We start from the raw sequence: 16,851 nt of genomic DNA, 5'->3' as shown, positions 1-16,851 counted from the left end.
AACATTTGTTGTAAAAGCACCAAACATGTAATTCCCTAAGTCAACATCCTTTTCGGCATATTAACATATGTAATAATCTGTGATATGTTAAGGAATAACCCTTATTTTATCCCAATTCTTTGAATGCTCAGTGTTTCCCCTCTCAATGCATACAGATACCAAGGAAGTTTAAAGGAAAGACCAAAACCTCACCTGCGCTTGGACTACATTGCTTTGCCCATTGGTAGCAGCCTGGCTTTAAAATTGAAGTAATCTGATATAAATGGCAAAACCCTGTCTGTGATTCATTAGCCCAGATAAAAGATATTTCATCATCTCTAGTTTGTACAAAAGGATAAAATATGTCATGAACCTGTAATAGGGGAAAAAAGAATGCAGGAGTGAATATATAATCAGTACGATTCATAAGAGTAAACAAGCATGAAACGACATAATCTGGGTAATAAATACGAAACAATTAACAATCGTTTTCCCTGCTTAATATACCTCCAGTTTACACTAGACTTTGTATAAATAGTAACTTACTTAATGCCCTTAAAATTCTGCATTAGTACATCCTAACCTTTAAATGTAATCAAATTTCTAAAATATAGTCCAGAAATTAAGATATACAAGTCCTATGTTCAAGTCAAACTGTACTAAAAAGTACACTGATTCCTTTTGACCAGTTCTGCATTGGAACATCCTGAACAGGTATCTCTTGTTATAAAACGCAGAAACCAGGAAATATCACAGCCAGTAACAAAGAATCAGCTGTGGAAACCAGGAGAAAGTGATAACTGCAGATGCTGGAGATCAGAGTTGAGAGTGTGGTGCTAGAAAAGCACTGCAGGTCAGGCAGATTCCAAGGAGCAGGAGAATCAACATTTCAGGCACAAGCCCTTCATCAGGAAACCACACAATTTTTTCAGAAGTAAATGCATTCTTTTCAGTACTTTAAATGTCCAGCAGCCACAATGACAGCTACCAAGAAAGGGTAAACAGGTTTAGTGCCTAGGTAAGGTGGTAGTAAGATTCTGAGAGAGAGAGAGAGAGAGAGAGAGAGAGAGAGAGAGAGAGAGAGAGAGAGAGAGAGAGAGAGAGAGAGAGAGAGGACGAACAACATACACAGACAGATAAAACTACACATGTGCAAGAGAGGGGAAGAGTGAAAGAAAGACAGAAGGGGCAGATACCAGGTGTATGGAGGTAGGACAAGTGAGGGAATTAGGATGCCAGGTAAGTGAATGAGTGTCAAGGTACGTCGAGGGGTGTCAGGAAGGCTTTTGTGTCTGAAGGCGTTAGGTCGACTGGAATAATGGAAATGGTCAATCGAGGATTAAATTTAATAGCTACTCAGGAGTTAAACGAGGCTTTTAATCCTCTAAACATTCCTGTCTCTCATTAACTAAGTCTGAACCCTCCAAAATCATGAGCTCTCAGGTACAGGATAATCACCCAAGGAAAGTGAAAATACTCCAATTTGAATGGAGTCAGCTCTATCTGCACCGAGCCAATTTAATACTGCAGTCTACTCTGTAAAAACATTAATTTGGTCATTGCAATTTTTGAAGCATTCATGTACCCATCTTCCAAAATCTGCTCAATACTCCAAATGTTGAACCAAATACTTACTTAGAGAGAGTCCTTACAACAACACAGCTGTCAAGAAATCCAACAAAGCCTAATCCAACAAGAGTCCATTGTGTTGGTAGTAGTATGCTAGGCTGGACAGGGGATTGACAAACTAATAGAAGACAGAGAATTGAGATAAAGTGCACATTTTCAGATGACAACCTGTAAATACAGAAGTGCCACAGGGATCACTGCTGAGGCTACAATTAGTTATAAAATATTGATGAATTGGCCGAAGAAAATCAATATACTATCAAGTTTTGGATGACACAAAAATAGACAGGAAGACAAGTAGTGAAGATGAGTGTACAGAAGGATACAGGCGTATTGAATGAGCAAGCAAAAACCTGGCAGATGAAATATAATGTAGAAGAATGTGAGGTTTTGCACTTTGGCAGAAAGAATAAAAGAATTGAATATCATCTACATGGAGAGAGATTGCACAAAGCTGCAGTACAGCTTGTTCCTTGTGAATAACGAAAAGCTACCAAGTTCAACTGGTAACGGGTCAGGCAAATGAACTAGTGGCTTTTGTTTCAGAGGGAATGGAGTATAAAAACAGAGAGAGGTTTTGCTAAAACCATACAAGGGAAAATTAGTCAGAATCTGGCATACTATTTTGGTCACCTTAACTAAGACAGTCCAGAGAAGGTACATTAGGTTGATTCTGGGAATGAAGGGATTTGCTTATGAGGAGAGGTTGTATAGGTTGGGCTTGTACTTTGAAATTTTAGAAGACCTTATTAAAACATGCAAAAATTCTTAGAAGCTAGACACAGAGGCTGTTTCCCCTTGTAGTAGCGATGAGGAGGGTTTCTTCCCCACCAAGGTTACTGAGCCTGTGGAAATTCACTATCACAGAGAAGTGGTGAGGCTAGATTGTTAAGTTACAATAATTATGCTAAAACACTTTTCTAAAAGTTAATTAGAATCCTCCATCATGGATATTATCCAGATTCAAAAACACTTCAAGTGATTTGACATATCTTAGTTCATTTGCTTAATTTATTCAGATCACTCTACATGCTTCTAATTGGCCTGCCGGCACATCTTCACCAAATGTTATCACAATAATAATTCTTAAAATTATCAGTAGTCTAAACAGTTTAAGGTGACTAGTCACTGACCAAAATTTATTTTTTTTCTCACCCCCTATATCATTCTCCTCTGCTTCATATTACTGAGCCACTTTTTAAAGCCAGTATGGGGTTCTAACTAAAATAGACTCAAATTGCATCTAAATCAACTCAACATTTTTACTTATCTTTCAGAGGATTCTTGTGGTGGATTGGTGGATTACCTCTGAGCGCCACTTGCTATGGAAGAGTGTCATGTATGCCCATAAAGACTGTCTTTTTAAAAAAAGCTATCATTCAGCCAAAGCCCAACACAGAACTGTAAGATGAATGAACTTGGGAAAAGACATCTAATACCATCTGGCTGCCAATCTATGCCAGAAGAACCAGATTTGAGATCTAACACAGACTAATCTATATGCAGTCACAGAATTATAGAATGTTTACAATACACTGGATTGCCATTCAACCCCTTGTGACCATACTAGTACTTTACAAGAGAAACTCATCTAGCTTTCCCACTGAGTACAGAATGGAATTACTGAGCAACAACACACGGATGGTTGCATTGCCACTTCCAAGTTTCCATTCCTAGACATACACCACCCTCACAAATATTGCCGCTTCTTCACTGTCAGTGGGTCAAATTCCAATGTGTCCCATGGACGAATTTAAAAAGACCTTCCTTGCTCTTTCCTCACAGCTCTGCATTTTTCTCTTCAGCTAATAATGAAAGCCAAGTCCTCAATGTCTACTAGCTAATGCACACCACAAAATGAATCTTAGACTAAACCCAGTTCCCAGGTGTCAGGAACCAGAAAAAAGGTTAGGAGACTCATTAATGCAATGCCAAAATTGGAAGACTTGTAACAAAAAGCATTCCATAGACTTTCATGAATTTCAATTGAGGAAAACATTGCCTGAAGACTAAATTTTTGCTCTTCACTGATGTTCTCCACTTACATTTATCCATATATCTGTTACTTCTTCATAAATAATGTGCGGATGAACTGTTTCTGGCACAGCCTCGACAAACTTAAGTCTTTCATTTTCATCCTTAGTTACAGGAATAAATAGTGATGTTGGAATCAAAACCAAACGAAGTCTCTGTTGAGATCGATCGAGTAACACTGCCCAGGCACTATTACAAAAAAAAAGACAAACAAACTTATTCACTGCTGTAATAGGGGCTCTCCAGTGAAGGTTTTTGGAAAATGAGTATTTTTGGTTAGAGGCGATGGGCTTTTTAGGTCCAACAAACTAATTCAAGAGTGCAATTTGCATTCTCTGCTATTTGAATAGACGTTTTTTGAATTGAATTCCCAATTGTTTAAGAATCCAAGCAAAGAGCTGTGGGGGAGTTGTACCCATTTCACTTTCTCTATTTAGGCACCCTTAAATCTGACTGCAAATTCACACAGCCATACACCTGTTTACTAATGCTGGATGTTCCTGTAGGTTGGATGCTTTACACTCGAAGATAGCAGTAGTGCACTCACTGTGCTGGCTGTAATCAAGAGTCAGAACATCTTCAAACTCATTTTAAAAGATGTTTCTGTAGTTCTGGGCTAAAATGGCAAAACCTATTCATATGAATTAAATTTAACTCAACTGATCTTCTGATGCGTTAACACAGACGCTTTATAATTTAATACTTGATGAGATTATGTTATGATTTCTTCTCAAATAATCCAGCACTGACCAATAGAAAATTGTGCCTGAAAATTCAGGACAAATGTAGTAATTGGTGGCAGGACAGGGAGAAGCAGTTAAGGATAAGAGACATGAAAGAATGCAACAGCAATTTTGAGTGTTGATAGTACCAGGCTGTAGTGCAATGGTCTCTTCCCTTCTATAATGCTCAGATAAATCTCTCAAATATTTGATATCAATTCTTAATTTTTTTTTCCACAAAGGAAAAATACATTCTGATGACAACAATATAGTAACCCAGAAGAAAGAACGTACAAATTTCCATCTTTTGTCCATCCAGCTCGTGCGATGTATTCAATGCCAGGGAAAAGAATCTCAAATGGCTGAACTAATTCTTTGTCTTGCGCACTCAGGATCTACCAAAAGAGGAGGGGGGGGAGAAAATTCAGTCATGGTTAGCATTATAGTTAGCTGTATTGACAGTGTAATGAATCAACCAGGGATTTCTTATACCACAAAATCTAAGTGTGGTGAGAAATCAGTTTCTTTAAAATTTTTTGAAGAATACGAGTTTTATAGTCACACGACACCAGGTTACAGTCCAACAAGTTTATTTGAAATCACAAGCTTTCAGAATGCTGCTCCTTCATCAGGTGAAGTCTGATGGAGTAGCAGTACTTTGAAAGCTTGTGATTTCAAATCAACCTAATGGACTATAAACTGGTGTTGAATGACTTCAGACTTTGTCCACCCCAGTTCAACATTGGCACCTTGACAACAAAAATTTTACAGATTAGATGAAGACCACATAATCCCATTCTTCTGCCTTTTTCCATAGCTTTTAAAAGACAAAATGATTTTAAAAATCAGAGTACATTAAAGATCGCTACTCTGGTCGAATATTCGCAGTGTATTTTGTTAAATCCCTTCACTAATTGATTTGGCCAGTGAAAATATTTTTCTTCTTCCATCCAATTTACTAAAATCTCCATTTTGAGCACCCTTATATTATGTTCTAAAATTCAGAACTACTGTATATATTCATGTATAAGTAAACCTCATGTACAAGTTGACCCCTTATTTTGGCCAAAAATCTTGTATTTTCCATATATCTCATGTATAAGCTGACCCAACTATATTGCATTATAAACCTCTTACAACGAAAACTGCATGTTCCCATTAACTTATTTTGCTGAAATTTCATAGATTTTTCAGAAAATATCTGCTTAATGAAGAAAATAAGTCAATGTTCCCATTAATCGACTTAAACGAAATCGCATTCACTCATTCATTTTGGTAACTCTACTCATCGCTCGTTGCTTTCTAGATCACATCACCATTCATTCATAAGTCTACTTATTTGATTTGGTTTATTACAGCAGGTTTTGATTCATTCATTCAAATCCGGTACTAAGTTTATCAGTACTTATGAACTTGAAAAATGGCAAGTTACAACATTATCACATGAAATTAGAGAGAAATAGTTACTGTGGTTTAAGCACCGGGAAGACAGTGGGAAAGGCTGTGCATTATCGTCTCTAGTTGTGATGACTTGACTTTATATTCCACCTTTAATGGAATAAAACATGTCAAACCATTTGAAAGGAACATTATGGGGGGGAAAAATGACGGTTCTCCCCACCCATGCTCACTCAGAGGGGACATGAGTGACAGGCAGATTGACACCACGTTCCCTTTCTGTGGGTTAAAGCATTACCTGCTGGAGGATGTGAGGCATTGACAACCGTCAGTCATTAATCAGGGGTTGAGTGAGCCACTGTGTAACAGGTAAAAACAATGACTGCAGATGATGGAAACCACAGTCTAGAGTGTACTGGAAAAGCACAGCAGTTCAGGCAGCATCCAAGCAGTAAAATCGACGTTTCGGGCAAAAGCCTTTAATCAGGAATACAGGCAGAGAGCCTGAAGGGTGGAGAGATAAGTGAGAGGAGGGTGCGGGTGGGGAGAAAGTAGCACAGAGTACAATAGGTGAGTAGGGGAGGGGATGAAGGTGATAGGTTAGGTGGAAAAGAAGATAGGCAGGTAGGACAAGTCATGGGGACAGTGCTGAGCTGGATGTTTGGAACTGGGGAAGGGGAAATGAGGAAACTGTTGAAGTCCACATTGATGCCCTGGGGTTGAAGTGTTTTACTGCTCCTCGGATGCTGCCTGAACTTCTGTGCTTTTCCAGTACCCCACTCTAATCTAGAGGGTGTACCTCACCCCCACCAAATTCGGCATGAGGCTACAAACTGCCAACGCCTTCCATTAGCATGACCCCGTGTAGACGCTTGGTGGGGAGGTAGTGCTGGTCACCTGTCTCCAATGGCATCACTGCCAAACAATAAGGATGTCTGTCTGCTTGATGGGCAGGCCACAAGCCAATCAGAGCTGTGGCCTGTGGGTAAGGAACTCACCAACCCGAACGTCACAAAGAGATTGGGACTCCATGTACTGTACCAGAGAATGTAGCAAATTGAGCAAAGTTTGTGTTCCTGACTCAGAAATGGTAGGAAGATGGACAGTAGAAGATTAGGATTCAATAAGTATTTAGGATTCTTCTTTTCCTGGGATTAGTTGTGCAATCAAATAGACTTCTGCTTAAAAAAAAATGGTATTTCGAACTGTAGCATGAATTACAGCTCCTTGAAAACAATACCTCGTGTATAAGTCAATTTCCCAAGTTCAGCTTTAAAAAATGACTTCAAAATTCAACCTATACATGAGTATATACAGTAACACAAGGCAGGCCCAAATTTACAGATACTGTAGTCCGACATAGTAAACTCAGCATAAAATGGCAGAGACAACCAATAAAGGTCCCATTCATTTCTCAGCCAGCCACCTGGATGTTAGACATCAAGAGATACAAATATCCTTTAAAGTCATCTTCCGCATGCTGAATTTTAGCTCCTCTAAATAACTAGACCCCCAGTTGACAGCAGCTGTACTCCATCCCAGTTCCACATGCGCACAGTCTTGAGTTGAAAGGCACACTGCTCCAAATTTCTCTTTAATTTGCTCTCAGGCTCTCCCTACTTTGTGGTCTGAGCTGACCATAGCAGCAATTCTACCTTCTCGTCCACTCTTCTGCCAATAAGTACTGTTGGGCTTCCTTGAGCTTCAGTTTTTAGCAGCGTAAAGTTACAAATAATTCCAGAGCTTCTCCGAACAGTCGATTTAATGCAGCACTTCAGCTACATGAAGCATACTATCCTGCTTGTCAGCTCTCACAGGGTGCTGTTTACACCAGAACTGATCTGCATGACCTGTTAATATCTGGTGTGTTTCTCCTAATATCTTATCCAGAATCTGATGTAGCCAACAAACATATGAATATACAAAATCAGAATAAGAGGCTGCCACTTGGTCCCTTGGGCCTACTCTGCCATTCAAGATTGTAGCTGATCTGATTACTCCATTCCCTGACTAACCTCAAAAATCTTTCAACCACTTGCTTATCAAGCATCTATCCATCTGTACCTTAAAAATATTCAAACACATGTCAAATTTTAAGAAGCATTAACAGAAAAATGCATTATCTGTAGGTGAAAATACAGAAAAACAGGCTCATAATTTCTAACAGTCTGATGCTTTCAACATAAATAATTGTTTTTATCATGCTATTTATCCAACATTTCAAAGGAATACTTACAGTCCCATGGCTGTTTGCTCTGAACTCAGACAATTTAAGTGTTATCTTGGGGTTCTTACTTCCTGTAAGAATGAGATATTAAAGTTTCAATGTTAGCTTGCAACAGAAAAGTCATAAAGGAACATACAGCCCTTCTACTATCTTCTAATACAAACATTTAAATTTGTTATTATCGGTACCAATGACATAGCTAGGAAAGGGGATGAGGACCTAAAAAGTGAATATAGGGAGTTAGGTTGGAAGCGAAAAGGCAGGACGAACAGAGTAATCAGAGGATTGTTACTGGTGCCACGGGCTATTGAGGCTAGGAACAGAGAGAGTGTGCAAATGAACACGTGGTCGTAGGGCTGGTGTAGGAGGAAGGGCTTCAAATATGTGGATCATTGGGATACCTTCTGGAGAAAATGGGACCTGTACAAGAAGGATGAGTTGCACCTAAACTGGAGGGGCACCAATATCCTGGGCGGGAGGTTTGCTGGAGCTCTTCGGGAAGTTTAAACTAGTTTGGCAAGGGGATGAGAAGTGGAGCTACAGATTTGAGGATGAAGTAGATAGCAAACGGCCAGAGAGTCTGTCAGGAGGGACGGACAGTTCATAGGGGAAGTTGCAGTCAGTGTGATAGGTTGAAGTGTATCTATTTTAAGGAATAAGGCTGATGAACTTAGAGTATGAATCTGTAATTGCAACTATGTTGTTGTGGCCATTACGGAAACTTGGATATCATAGGGGCAAGAATGGTTATTGGATGTTCGAGGGTTTAACTGTTGCAAAAGGAATGGGGAAGTCGTTAAAAGAGGTGGAGGAGGGGCAATGCTAATCAGGGATCGTATCATAGCTGCAGAAAAGGAAGTCGTCCAGGAGGGTTTGTCTTCACAGACAGTATGGGTGGAAGTCAGAAACAGAAAAGGAGCAGTCACTTTATTGGGAGTTTTCTTCAGATGCTCCAACAGCAACAGAGACACAGAGGAGCAGATTTGGATGCAGATTTTGAAAAGATGCAGAAGTAACAGGACTGTTGTCATGGGTGACTTCAACTTCCCTAATATTGATTGCAACCTCCTTAGTTCTAAAAGTCTGGATGGAGCAGTTTTTGTCAGGTGCGTCCCAGAAGGATTCCTGACTCAATATGTAGATGGGCTGACTAGAGGGGTGGCCATATTGGATTTGGTACTTGGCAATGAGGCCTCTCGGTGGGAGAAGATTTGGTGAAACTGATCACAACTCCATGACCTTTAATATATCTCAGGGAGATAGGTGTAGATGGTATGGAAAAGTATTTAATCAGGGGAGGAGGAATTACAATGCTATTAGGCAGGAACTGGGGCGCCTAAATTGGGAAAACATGTTCTCAGGAAAGTGCATGACAGAAATGTGGACATTGTTTAGGGGGCATTTGTTGATAGTGCTGGATTGGTTTGTCTCACTGAGACAAGGAAGGGATGGTAGGGTGAAGGAACCTTGGGTGATAAGGGATGTGGAACATCTGGTCAAAAGGAAGAAGGAAGCTTACTTAAGGTTGAGGAAGCAAGGATCAGACAGTGCTACAGAGGGTTACAAGGTAACCAGGAAGGAACTGAAGAATGGACTTTGGAGAGTTAGAAGGGGGCATGAAAAAGCTTTAGTGGTAGGATTAAGGAAAACCCTAAGGTGTTCGACACTTTTGTAGGGAACAAGAGAATGGCCAGACTGAGGGCAGGGTTGATCAAGGATAGTGGAGGGAACTTGTGCCTGGATTCAGAGGTGGTAGAGGAGTTCCTTTATGAATACTTTGCTTCAGTATTCACTGTTGAGAGGGACCTTGGTGTTTCTGAGCACAATGTGAAACAGGCTCATATGCTCAAACAGGTTAATGTTGAGAAGGAGGATGTTCTGAAAATTTTGATAAACATAAGGATAGATAAGTCCCTTGGGCCACATCGGATACACCCAAGTTTACTACAGGAAGGAAGGAAGAGATTATTGCGCCTTTGGCGATGATCTTTGTGTCCTCACTGTCCAGGGAGTAGTGCCAGATGACTGGAGGGTGGAAAATGTCATCCCCTTGTTCAAGAAAGGGCACAGGGATAATCCTGGAAATTACAAACCAGTCAGTCTTATGCCTGTGATGGGCAAATTATTGGAGAGACAGGATTTATGATTTCTGAGAGACAGGATATATGATTATTCAGAAAACCATGGTTTGAATAGAGATAGTGATCATGCCTCACAAGCCTGACTGAATTCTTTGAGGATGTGACAAACCACATTGATGAAGGTAGAGCAATGGATGTGATATACATGGGTTTTAGCCAGGAGTTTGATAAGGTTCCCCATGGTAGGCTCATTCAGAAAGTAAGGGGGCATTGGATACAGGGGAATTTGGCTGTCTGGATACAGAATTGGTTGGCCAATAGAAGACGGAGGGTGGCAGTTGGTTGAAGTGTTCAGCCTGGAGCTTGGTGACCAGTGGTGTTCCACAGGGATCTGTTCTGGGAGCTCTGCTCTTTGTGATTTTTATAAATGACTTGGATGAGGAAGTGATAGGGTGGGTTACTAAGTTTGCCAATGACAGAAGGTTGGTGGAGCAGTGGATAGTGTGGGGGCTGCTGTAGTTGCGACGGGACATTGACAGGATGCAGAACTGGGCTGAGATGTGGCAAATAAAGTTCAACCTAGAAAAGTGTGAAGCGATTCATTTTGGAAGATCTAACTTGAATGCAGAATATAGGGTTAAAGGCAGGATTCTTGGCAGTGGGGACGAACAGAGGGACCCTGGGTTCAATGTCCACAGATCCCCCGGGTTCCATGTCCACAGATCCCTCAAAGTTGCCAAGCAGGTTGATAGGGTTGTTAAGAAAGCATGTGGTGTGTCGGCTTTCATTAGCAGGGGCACTGAGTTTAAGAGTCGAGAGGTTATGCTGAAGCTCTATAGAGCCCTGGTTAGATCACAGCCCCAGCCTGTTCAGCCTCTCCCTATAGCTCAGATCCTCCAACCCTGGCAACATCTTTATAAATCTTTTCTGAACCCTTTCAAGTTTCACAACATCTTTCCAATAGAAAGGAGACCAGAATTGCACGCAATATTCCAACAGTGGCCTAACCAATGTCCTGTACAGCCGCAACATGACCTCCTGACTCCTGTACTCAATACTCTGACCAATAAAGGAAAGCATACCAAACGCCTTCTTCACTATCCTATCTACCTGCGACTCCACTTTCAAGGACCTATGAACCTGCACTCCAAGGTCTCTTTGTTCAGCAACACTCCCTAGGACCTTACCATTAAGTGGATAAGTCCTGCTAAGATTTGCTTTCCCAAAATGCAGCACCTCACATTTATCCGAATTAAACTCCATCTGACACTCCTCAGCCCATTGGCCCATCAGGTCAAGATCCTGTTGTAATCTGAGGTAACCTTCTTCGCTGTCCACTACACCTCCAATTTTGGTGTCATCTGCAAACTTACTAACAGTACCTCTTATGCTCATACCCAAATCATTTATGTAAATGACAAAAAGTAGAGGACCTAGCACCGATCCTTGTGGCACTCCACTGGTCACAGGCCTCCAGTCTGAAAAATAACCCTCCACCACCACCCTCTATCTTCTCCCTTTGAGCCAGTTCTGTACCCAAATGGCTAGTTTTCCCTGTATTCCATGAGACCTAACCTTGCTAATCAGTTTCCCATGGGGAATCTTGTCGAACACCTTACTGAAGTCCATATAGATCACATCTACTGCTCTGCCCTCATCAATTCTCTTTGTTACTTCTTCAAAAAACTCAATCAAGTTTGTGAGAAATGATTTTCCACGCACAAAGCCATGTTGACTATCCCTAATCAGTCCTTGCCTTTCCAAATACACGTCTATCCTGTCCATCAGGATTCCCTCCAACAACTTTCCCACCAAGGTCAGGCTCACTAGTCTATAGTTCCCTGGCTTGTCCTTACCACCCTTCTTAAACAGTGGTACCACGTTTGCCAACCTCCAGTCTTCCGTCACCTTACTTCTGACTATCGATGATACAAGTATCTCAGCAAGAGGCCGAGCAAACAGTTCTTTAGTTTCCTCGGGTACACCTGATCAGGTCCTGGGGATTTATACACCTTTACCCGTTTGAAGACATCCAGCACTTCCTCCTCTGTAATTTGGTCATTTTGCAAGATGTCACCATCTATTTCCCTACAGTCTATATCTTCCATATCCTTTTCCATAATAAATACTGATGCAAAATACTCATTTAATATCTCCATTTTCTGCAGCTCCACACAAAGGCCTCCTTGCTTGGAATTTTGTGTTCAGTTCTGGTCGTCCCATTATAGGAAGGATGCGGAAGCATTAGAGAGTGAAAAGGAGATTTATCAGAGTGCTGTCTGGACTGAAGGGCATGTCTTATGAAGAAAGGTTGAGGGAGCTTGGACGTTTCTCACTGGATCGAAGAAGGGTGAGAGATGACTTGATAGATGTGTACAAGATGATGAGAGGCATAGATAAAGTGGATAGCCAGATACTTTTTCCCAGGGTCAGACATGTCTATCACTAGGGGGCATAATTTTAAGGTAACTAGAGGAAGGTTCAGGGGAAATATCAGAGGTCGGTTCTTTGCCCAGAGAGTCGTGGACTCAGATACATTAGGGACATTTAAGCAACTCTTGGAAAGGCACATGGATGATAGTAAAATGAAGGATACATAGGTTAGTTTGATCTTAGAGTAGGATAAAAGATTGGCACAACATCAAGAGCCGGAGGGCCTGTACTGTTCTGTATTTAATTTTATTCAGAATTATTTCAATATTTAGGAAATGTGTAAGCAATGTGTCAAAACGAACAACTCGTTTTCAGATCCGCTGTCTCGAGTGGTCAGAAATTCCACAAAAGAATTCTAGAGTAGTAAACAATAAAACTGTACAAATTTGATGCGCACAATATAAAAAGGGATAAAAAATAACACCTTGACTGATGGTTTTAAAAAGATTAATTTCCAGAATGTAACAGCATAAAGTCTTGCTGTAACCAATTCCTAGGTACTGACCTTGTTGTAAAAGATAACTCCTGTTATCTGCTTAAACATAATGGCTCTTTTCCTGTAAACGACTACATCTCAAACATGAATGACCACACATGGAAACAAATAAATTTGTGGAAGTGAAAACACCATGGATTTTGTTATGGTGTATAGATATTTGGCATCATCACATATACCTTTCTCTCTTGTGGCATACAAACACTCATACTGCTTTCAAAGAATCTATTAGAAGGGTGACAATCATTTGTTTTGATCCCCGTAAAGACTGCTAATATTTAAAGAGAGAGATGAATGGCCCTGCAAGTGATGGAAACAATGAAATATTCCACTTAATATAAAAATTAAACTAAAATCCAAATAGATCTATTGTTAATTAACAGGCAACTGATATGTTAAAATCAAGACAATGTACACATTAACCAACACAACTAAAACACATCTTATGAACTGCTTTCAACGTGTGCCACACTTCGACAGATGTGGGTATTACACAAGTTGCCCCATTGTCATTTCCAGCTTTCCAGCAGTTTATTCCACCATGTCACGATGGGTTGAAACTTCCACTGTCCTTCAATAGTTGTTCAACCGTTGCCCCTCAACTCTGCATTGAGGTTTTCTGGATCTGATTATCAATAGCATAGTACACAGCAACTCTTTGCTCCCTAATCATCTACTCAGCTCCATTATTTTTGAAACAGAAGCTAAACTCTTAGACATCTTTTGCTGTTAACAAAAATTATTTCCCATTTCCAAAAAACAACCTACTTCCACATAGCAATGATTTGTTGCCTGTGTCTAAAACAGCATCTTCCTTTACTATGAAATGATGTTAAAACTGACACACTATCCAACTGGCTTGTTTGAATTTCTCTCTCCACAACAAACTGGTCACATGGGCAAGTCTCTAAGTCGAGGTGCTTATCATGACTTCACTATCCTTCAGACGGTTTGTTCCATTTCAAATTAAAGGTGACACTTCAATCATAATCTTTTTGTAAACTTCTGCATTGACAGATTGATGAGGCTTTGGTAAGTGCATTCAGTATACAGCTGAAAAATGTGTTGCTGGAAAAGCGCAGCAGGTCAGGCAGCATCCAAGGAGCAGGAGAATCGACGTTTCGGGCATATGCCCTTCTTCAGGAATGAGGACGGTGTGCCAAGCAGGCTAAGATAAAAGGTAGGGAGGAGGGGCGTTGGGAATGCGATAGGTGGAAGGAGGTTAAGGTGAGGGTGATTGGCCGGAGAGGGGGTGGGACTGATAGGTCGGGAAGAAGATTGCAGGTCAAGAAGGCGGTGATGAGTCTGAGGGTTGGGACTGAGATAAAGTGGGGGGAGGGGAAATTAGGAAGCTGGAGAAATCTGCATTCATCCCTTGTGGTTGGAGGGTTCCTAGGCAGAAGATGAGGTGCTCTTCCTCCAGGCGTCGTGTTGCCATGGTCTGGCGATGGAGGTGGCCAAGGACCTGCATGTCCTTGGTGGAGTGGGAGGGGAAGTTAAAGTGTTCAGCCACGGGGCGGTTGGGTTGGTTGGTGCGGGTGTCCCAGAGGTGTTCTCTGAAACGTTCTGCAAGTAGGTGGCCTGTCTCCCCAATGTAGAGGAGGCAACATTGGGTGCAGCGGATGCAGTAATTGACGTGTGTGGAGGTGCAGGTGAATTTGTGATGGATATGGAAGGATCCCTTGAGGCCTTGGAGGGAAGTGAGGGGGAAGGTGTGAGCGCAAGTTTTGCATTTCTCACGGTTGCAGAGGAAGGTGCTGGGAGTGGAGGTTGGGTTGGTGGGGGGGTGTGGACCTGACGAGGGAGTCGCAGAGGGAGTGGCCTTTCTGGAACGCTGATAGGGCAGGCGAAGGAAATATGTCCTTGGTGGTGGGGTCTGTTTGGAGGTGGCGGAAATGACGAAGGATGATACGATGTATCTGGAGGTTGGTGGGGTGGTAGGTGAGGACCAGTGGGGTTCTGTCCTGGTGGCGATTGGAGGGGCAGGGTTCAAGAGCGGAGGAGTGGGAAGTGGAGGAGATGCAGTGGAGAGCATCGTCAACCACGTCTGAGGGGAAATTGTGGTCTTTTAAGGAGGCGGCCATCTGGGTTGTTCGGTATTGGAATTGGTCCTTCTGGGAACAGATGCGGCGGAGGCGAAGGAATTGGGAATATGGGATGGCGTTTTTACATGGACAGGGTGGGAGGAGGTGTAATCTAGGTAGCTGTGAGAGTCGGTCGGACAACTAGTACCTACAACAAATCCGAAATCAACACGGACATTTACTATAAACTCCTTCTTCAAAGACCGCAATTTCCCCTCAGATGTGGTTGACGATGCTCTCCACCGCATCTCCTCCGCTTCCCGCTCCTCCGCCCTTGAACCCCGCCACTCCAATCGCCACCAGGACAGAAGCCCACTGGTCCTCACCTACCACCCCACCAATCTCCAGATACATCGTATCATCCTTCATCATTTCTGCCACCTCCAAACAGACCCCACCACCAAGGAAATATTTCCCTCCCCTCCCCTATCAGCGTTCCGGAAAGACCACTCTCTCCGCGACTCCTTCGTCAGGTCCACACCCCCCACCAACCCAGCACCTTCCCCTGCAACTGCAAGAAATGCAAAACGTGCGCCCACACCTCCCCCCTCACTTCCCTCCAAGACCCCAAGGGATCCTTCCATATCCGTCACAAATTCACCTGCACCTCCACACACAAGATTCACTGCATCTGCCGCACCCAATGAGGCCTCCTCTACATTGGAGAGACAGGCCGCCTACTTGCAGAACGTTTCAGAGAACACCTCGGGGACACCCGCACCAACCAACCCAACCGCCCCGTGGCTGAACACTTTAACTCCCCCTCCCACTCCGCCAAGGACATACAGGTCCTTGGTCTCCTCCATGGCAACACGACACCTGGAGGAAGAGCGCCTCATCTTCTGCCTAGGAATCCTCCAACCACAAGGGATGAATGCAGATTTCTCCAGCTTCCTCATTTCCCCTCCCCCCACCTTATCTCAGTCCCAACTCTTGGACTCATCACCGCCTTTTTGACCTGCAATCTTCTTCCCGACCTCTCCGCCCCCACCTCCTCTCCAGTCTATCACCCTTACCTTAACCTCCTTCCACCTATCGCATTCCCAACGCCCCTCCCCCAAGTCCCTCCTCCCTACCTTTTATCTTAGCCTGCTTGGCACACCTTCCTCATTCCTGAAGAAGGGCTTATGCCCGAAACGTCGATTCTCCTGCTCCTTGGATGCTGCCTGACCTGCTGCGCTTTTCCAGCAACACATTTTTCAGCTCGGATCTCCAGCATCTGCAGTCCTCACTTTCTCCTAGCATTCAGTATACATCAAAAGAGTTAAGATGGAGCATAACATCAGGATGTTGTGGTGCTTTTCACCATTTGCAGCGCAGCAGGATCAAAATGTTAAACAACTCTGCTAGGTAAAGCTCCAATGTTCAGAGACCACAACTTTAAAACAGGAAGGAAGTGACTACAAATTCCACTATTTTTAAGTACTTCATTAACTCATCAGAGAAATTGTGGATTTAAAAATAAATAGCTGTACAAACAGTAATATTCACAATTGTTATTCTTGGAATAAGCCAGGGCACCTCAAATCATGAGCCCCACTTCTAACCTGTTCGTGGGTATCTGTAGGTGTCAGCTTTCCTCTCTTCCAGTGCAGGGGATGGTACATGAATGATTTCCACGTCAGACTCATCCACTTCCTCATACAAAAGATAAAAAGTTTTCACGCCATCTGAATCTACAAGCAAGGCAAAAACACATTTGTACAATGATGATGCTGGACATAGTACTCCAGTTTATTAAAGTCAGATACAAAGTTCAGTTCTAAAG

The 16,851-nt window shown here is 42.3% G+C and overlaps 1 protein-coding gene across 7 annotated transcripts in view; it reads right to left on the bottom strand.

Annotated features, from left to right (window-relative positions):
* Positions 1-16,851, bottom strand: part of dpp9 (dipeptidyl-peptidase 9) — a 107,265-nt gene that overhangs the window by 23,364 nt on the left and 67,050 nt on the right. For all 7 annotated transcript variants that reach the window (XM_087976151.1, XM_087976153.1, XM_087976150.1 and 4 more), the window contains 5 exons: positions 16,631-16,759; positions 7,999-8,060; positions 4,659-4,759; positions 3,654-3,831; positions 193-352 (listed from right to left, as the gene is read on the bottom strand). In XM_087976151.1, coding sequence (XP_087832277.1) covers positions 193-352; positions 3,654-3,831; positions 4,659-4,759; positions 7,999-8,060; positions 16,631-16,759 — 630 coding nt within the window. The remainder of the gene's footprint in view (positions 1-192; positions 353-3,653; positions 3,832-4,658; positions 4,760-7,998; positions 8,061-16,630; positions 16,760-16,851) is intronic.

The sequence above is a fragment of the Chiloscyllium plagiosum genome, unplaced genomic scaffold (genome assembly GCF_037043375.1).
Source record: "Chiloscyllium plagiosum isolate Xiang-an unplaced genomic scaffold, Cpla_swu_hap1 HiC_scaffold_28, whole genome shotgun sequence".
NCBI lineage: Eukaryota > Metazoa > Chordata > Chondrichthyes > Orectolobiformes > Hemiscylliidae > Chiloscyllium > Chiloscyllium plagiosum.
Note: the sequence above shows the minus strand (reverse complement) of the source record. Positions and strands in the feature narration are given on the sequence as shown.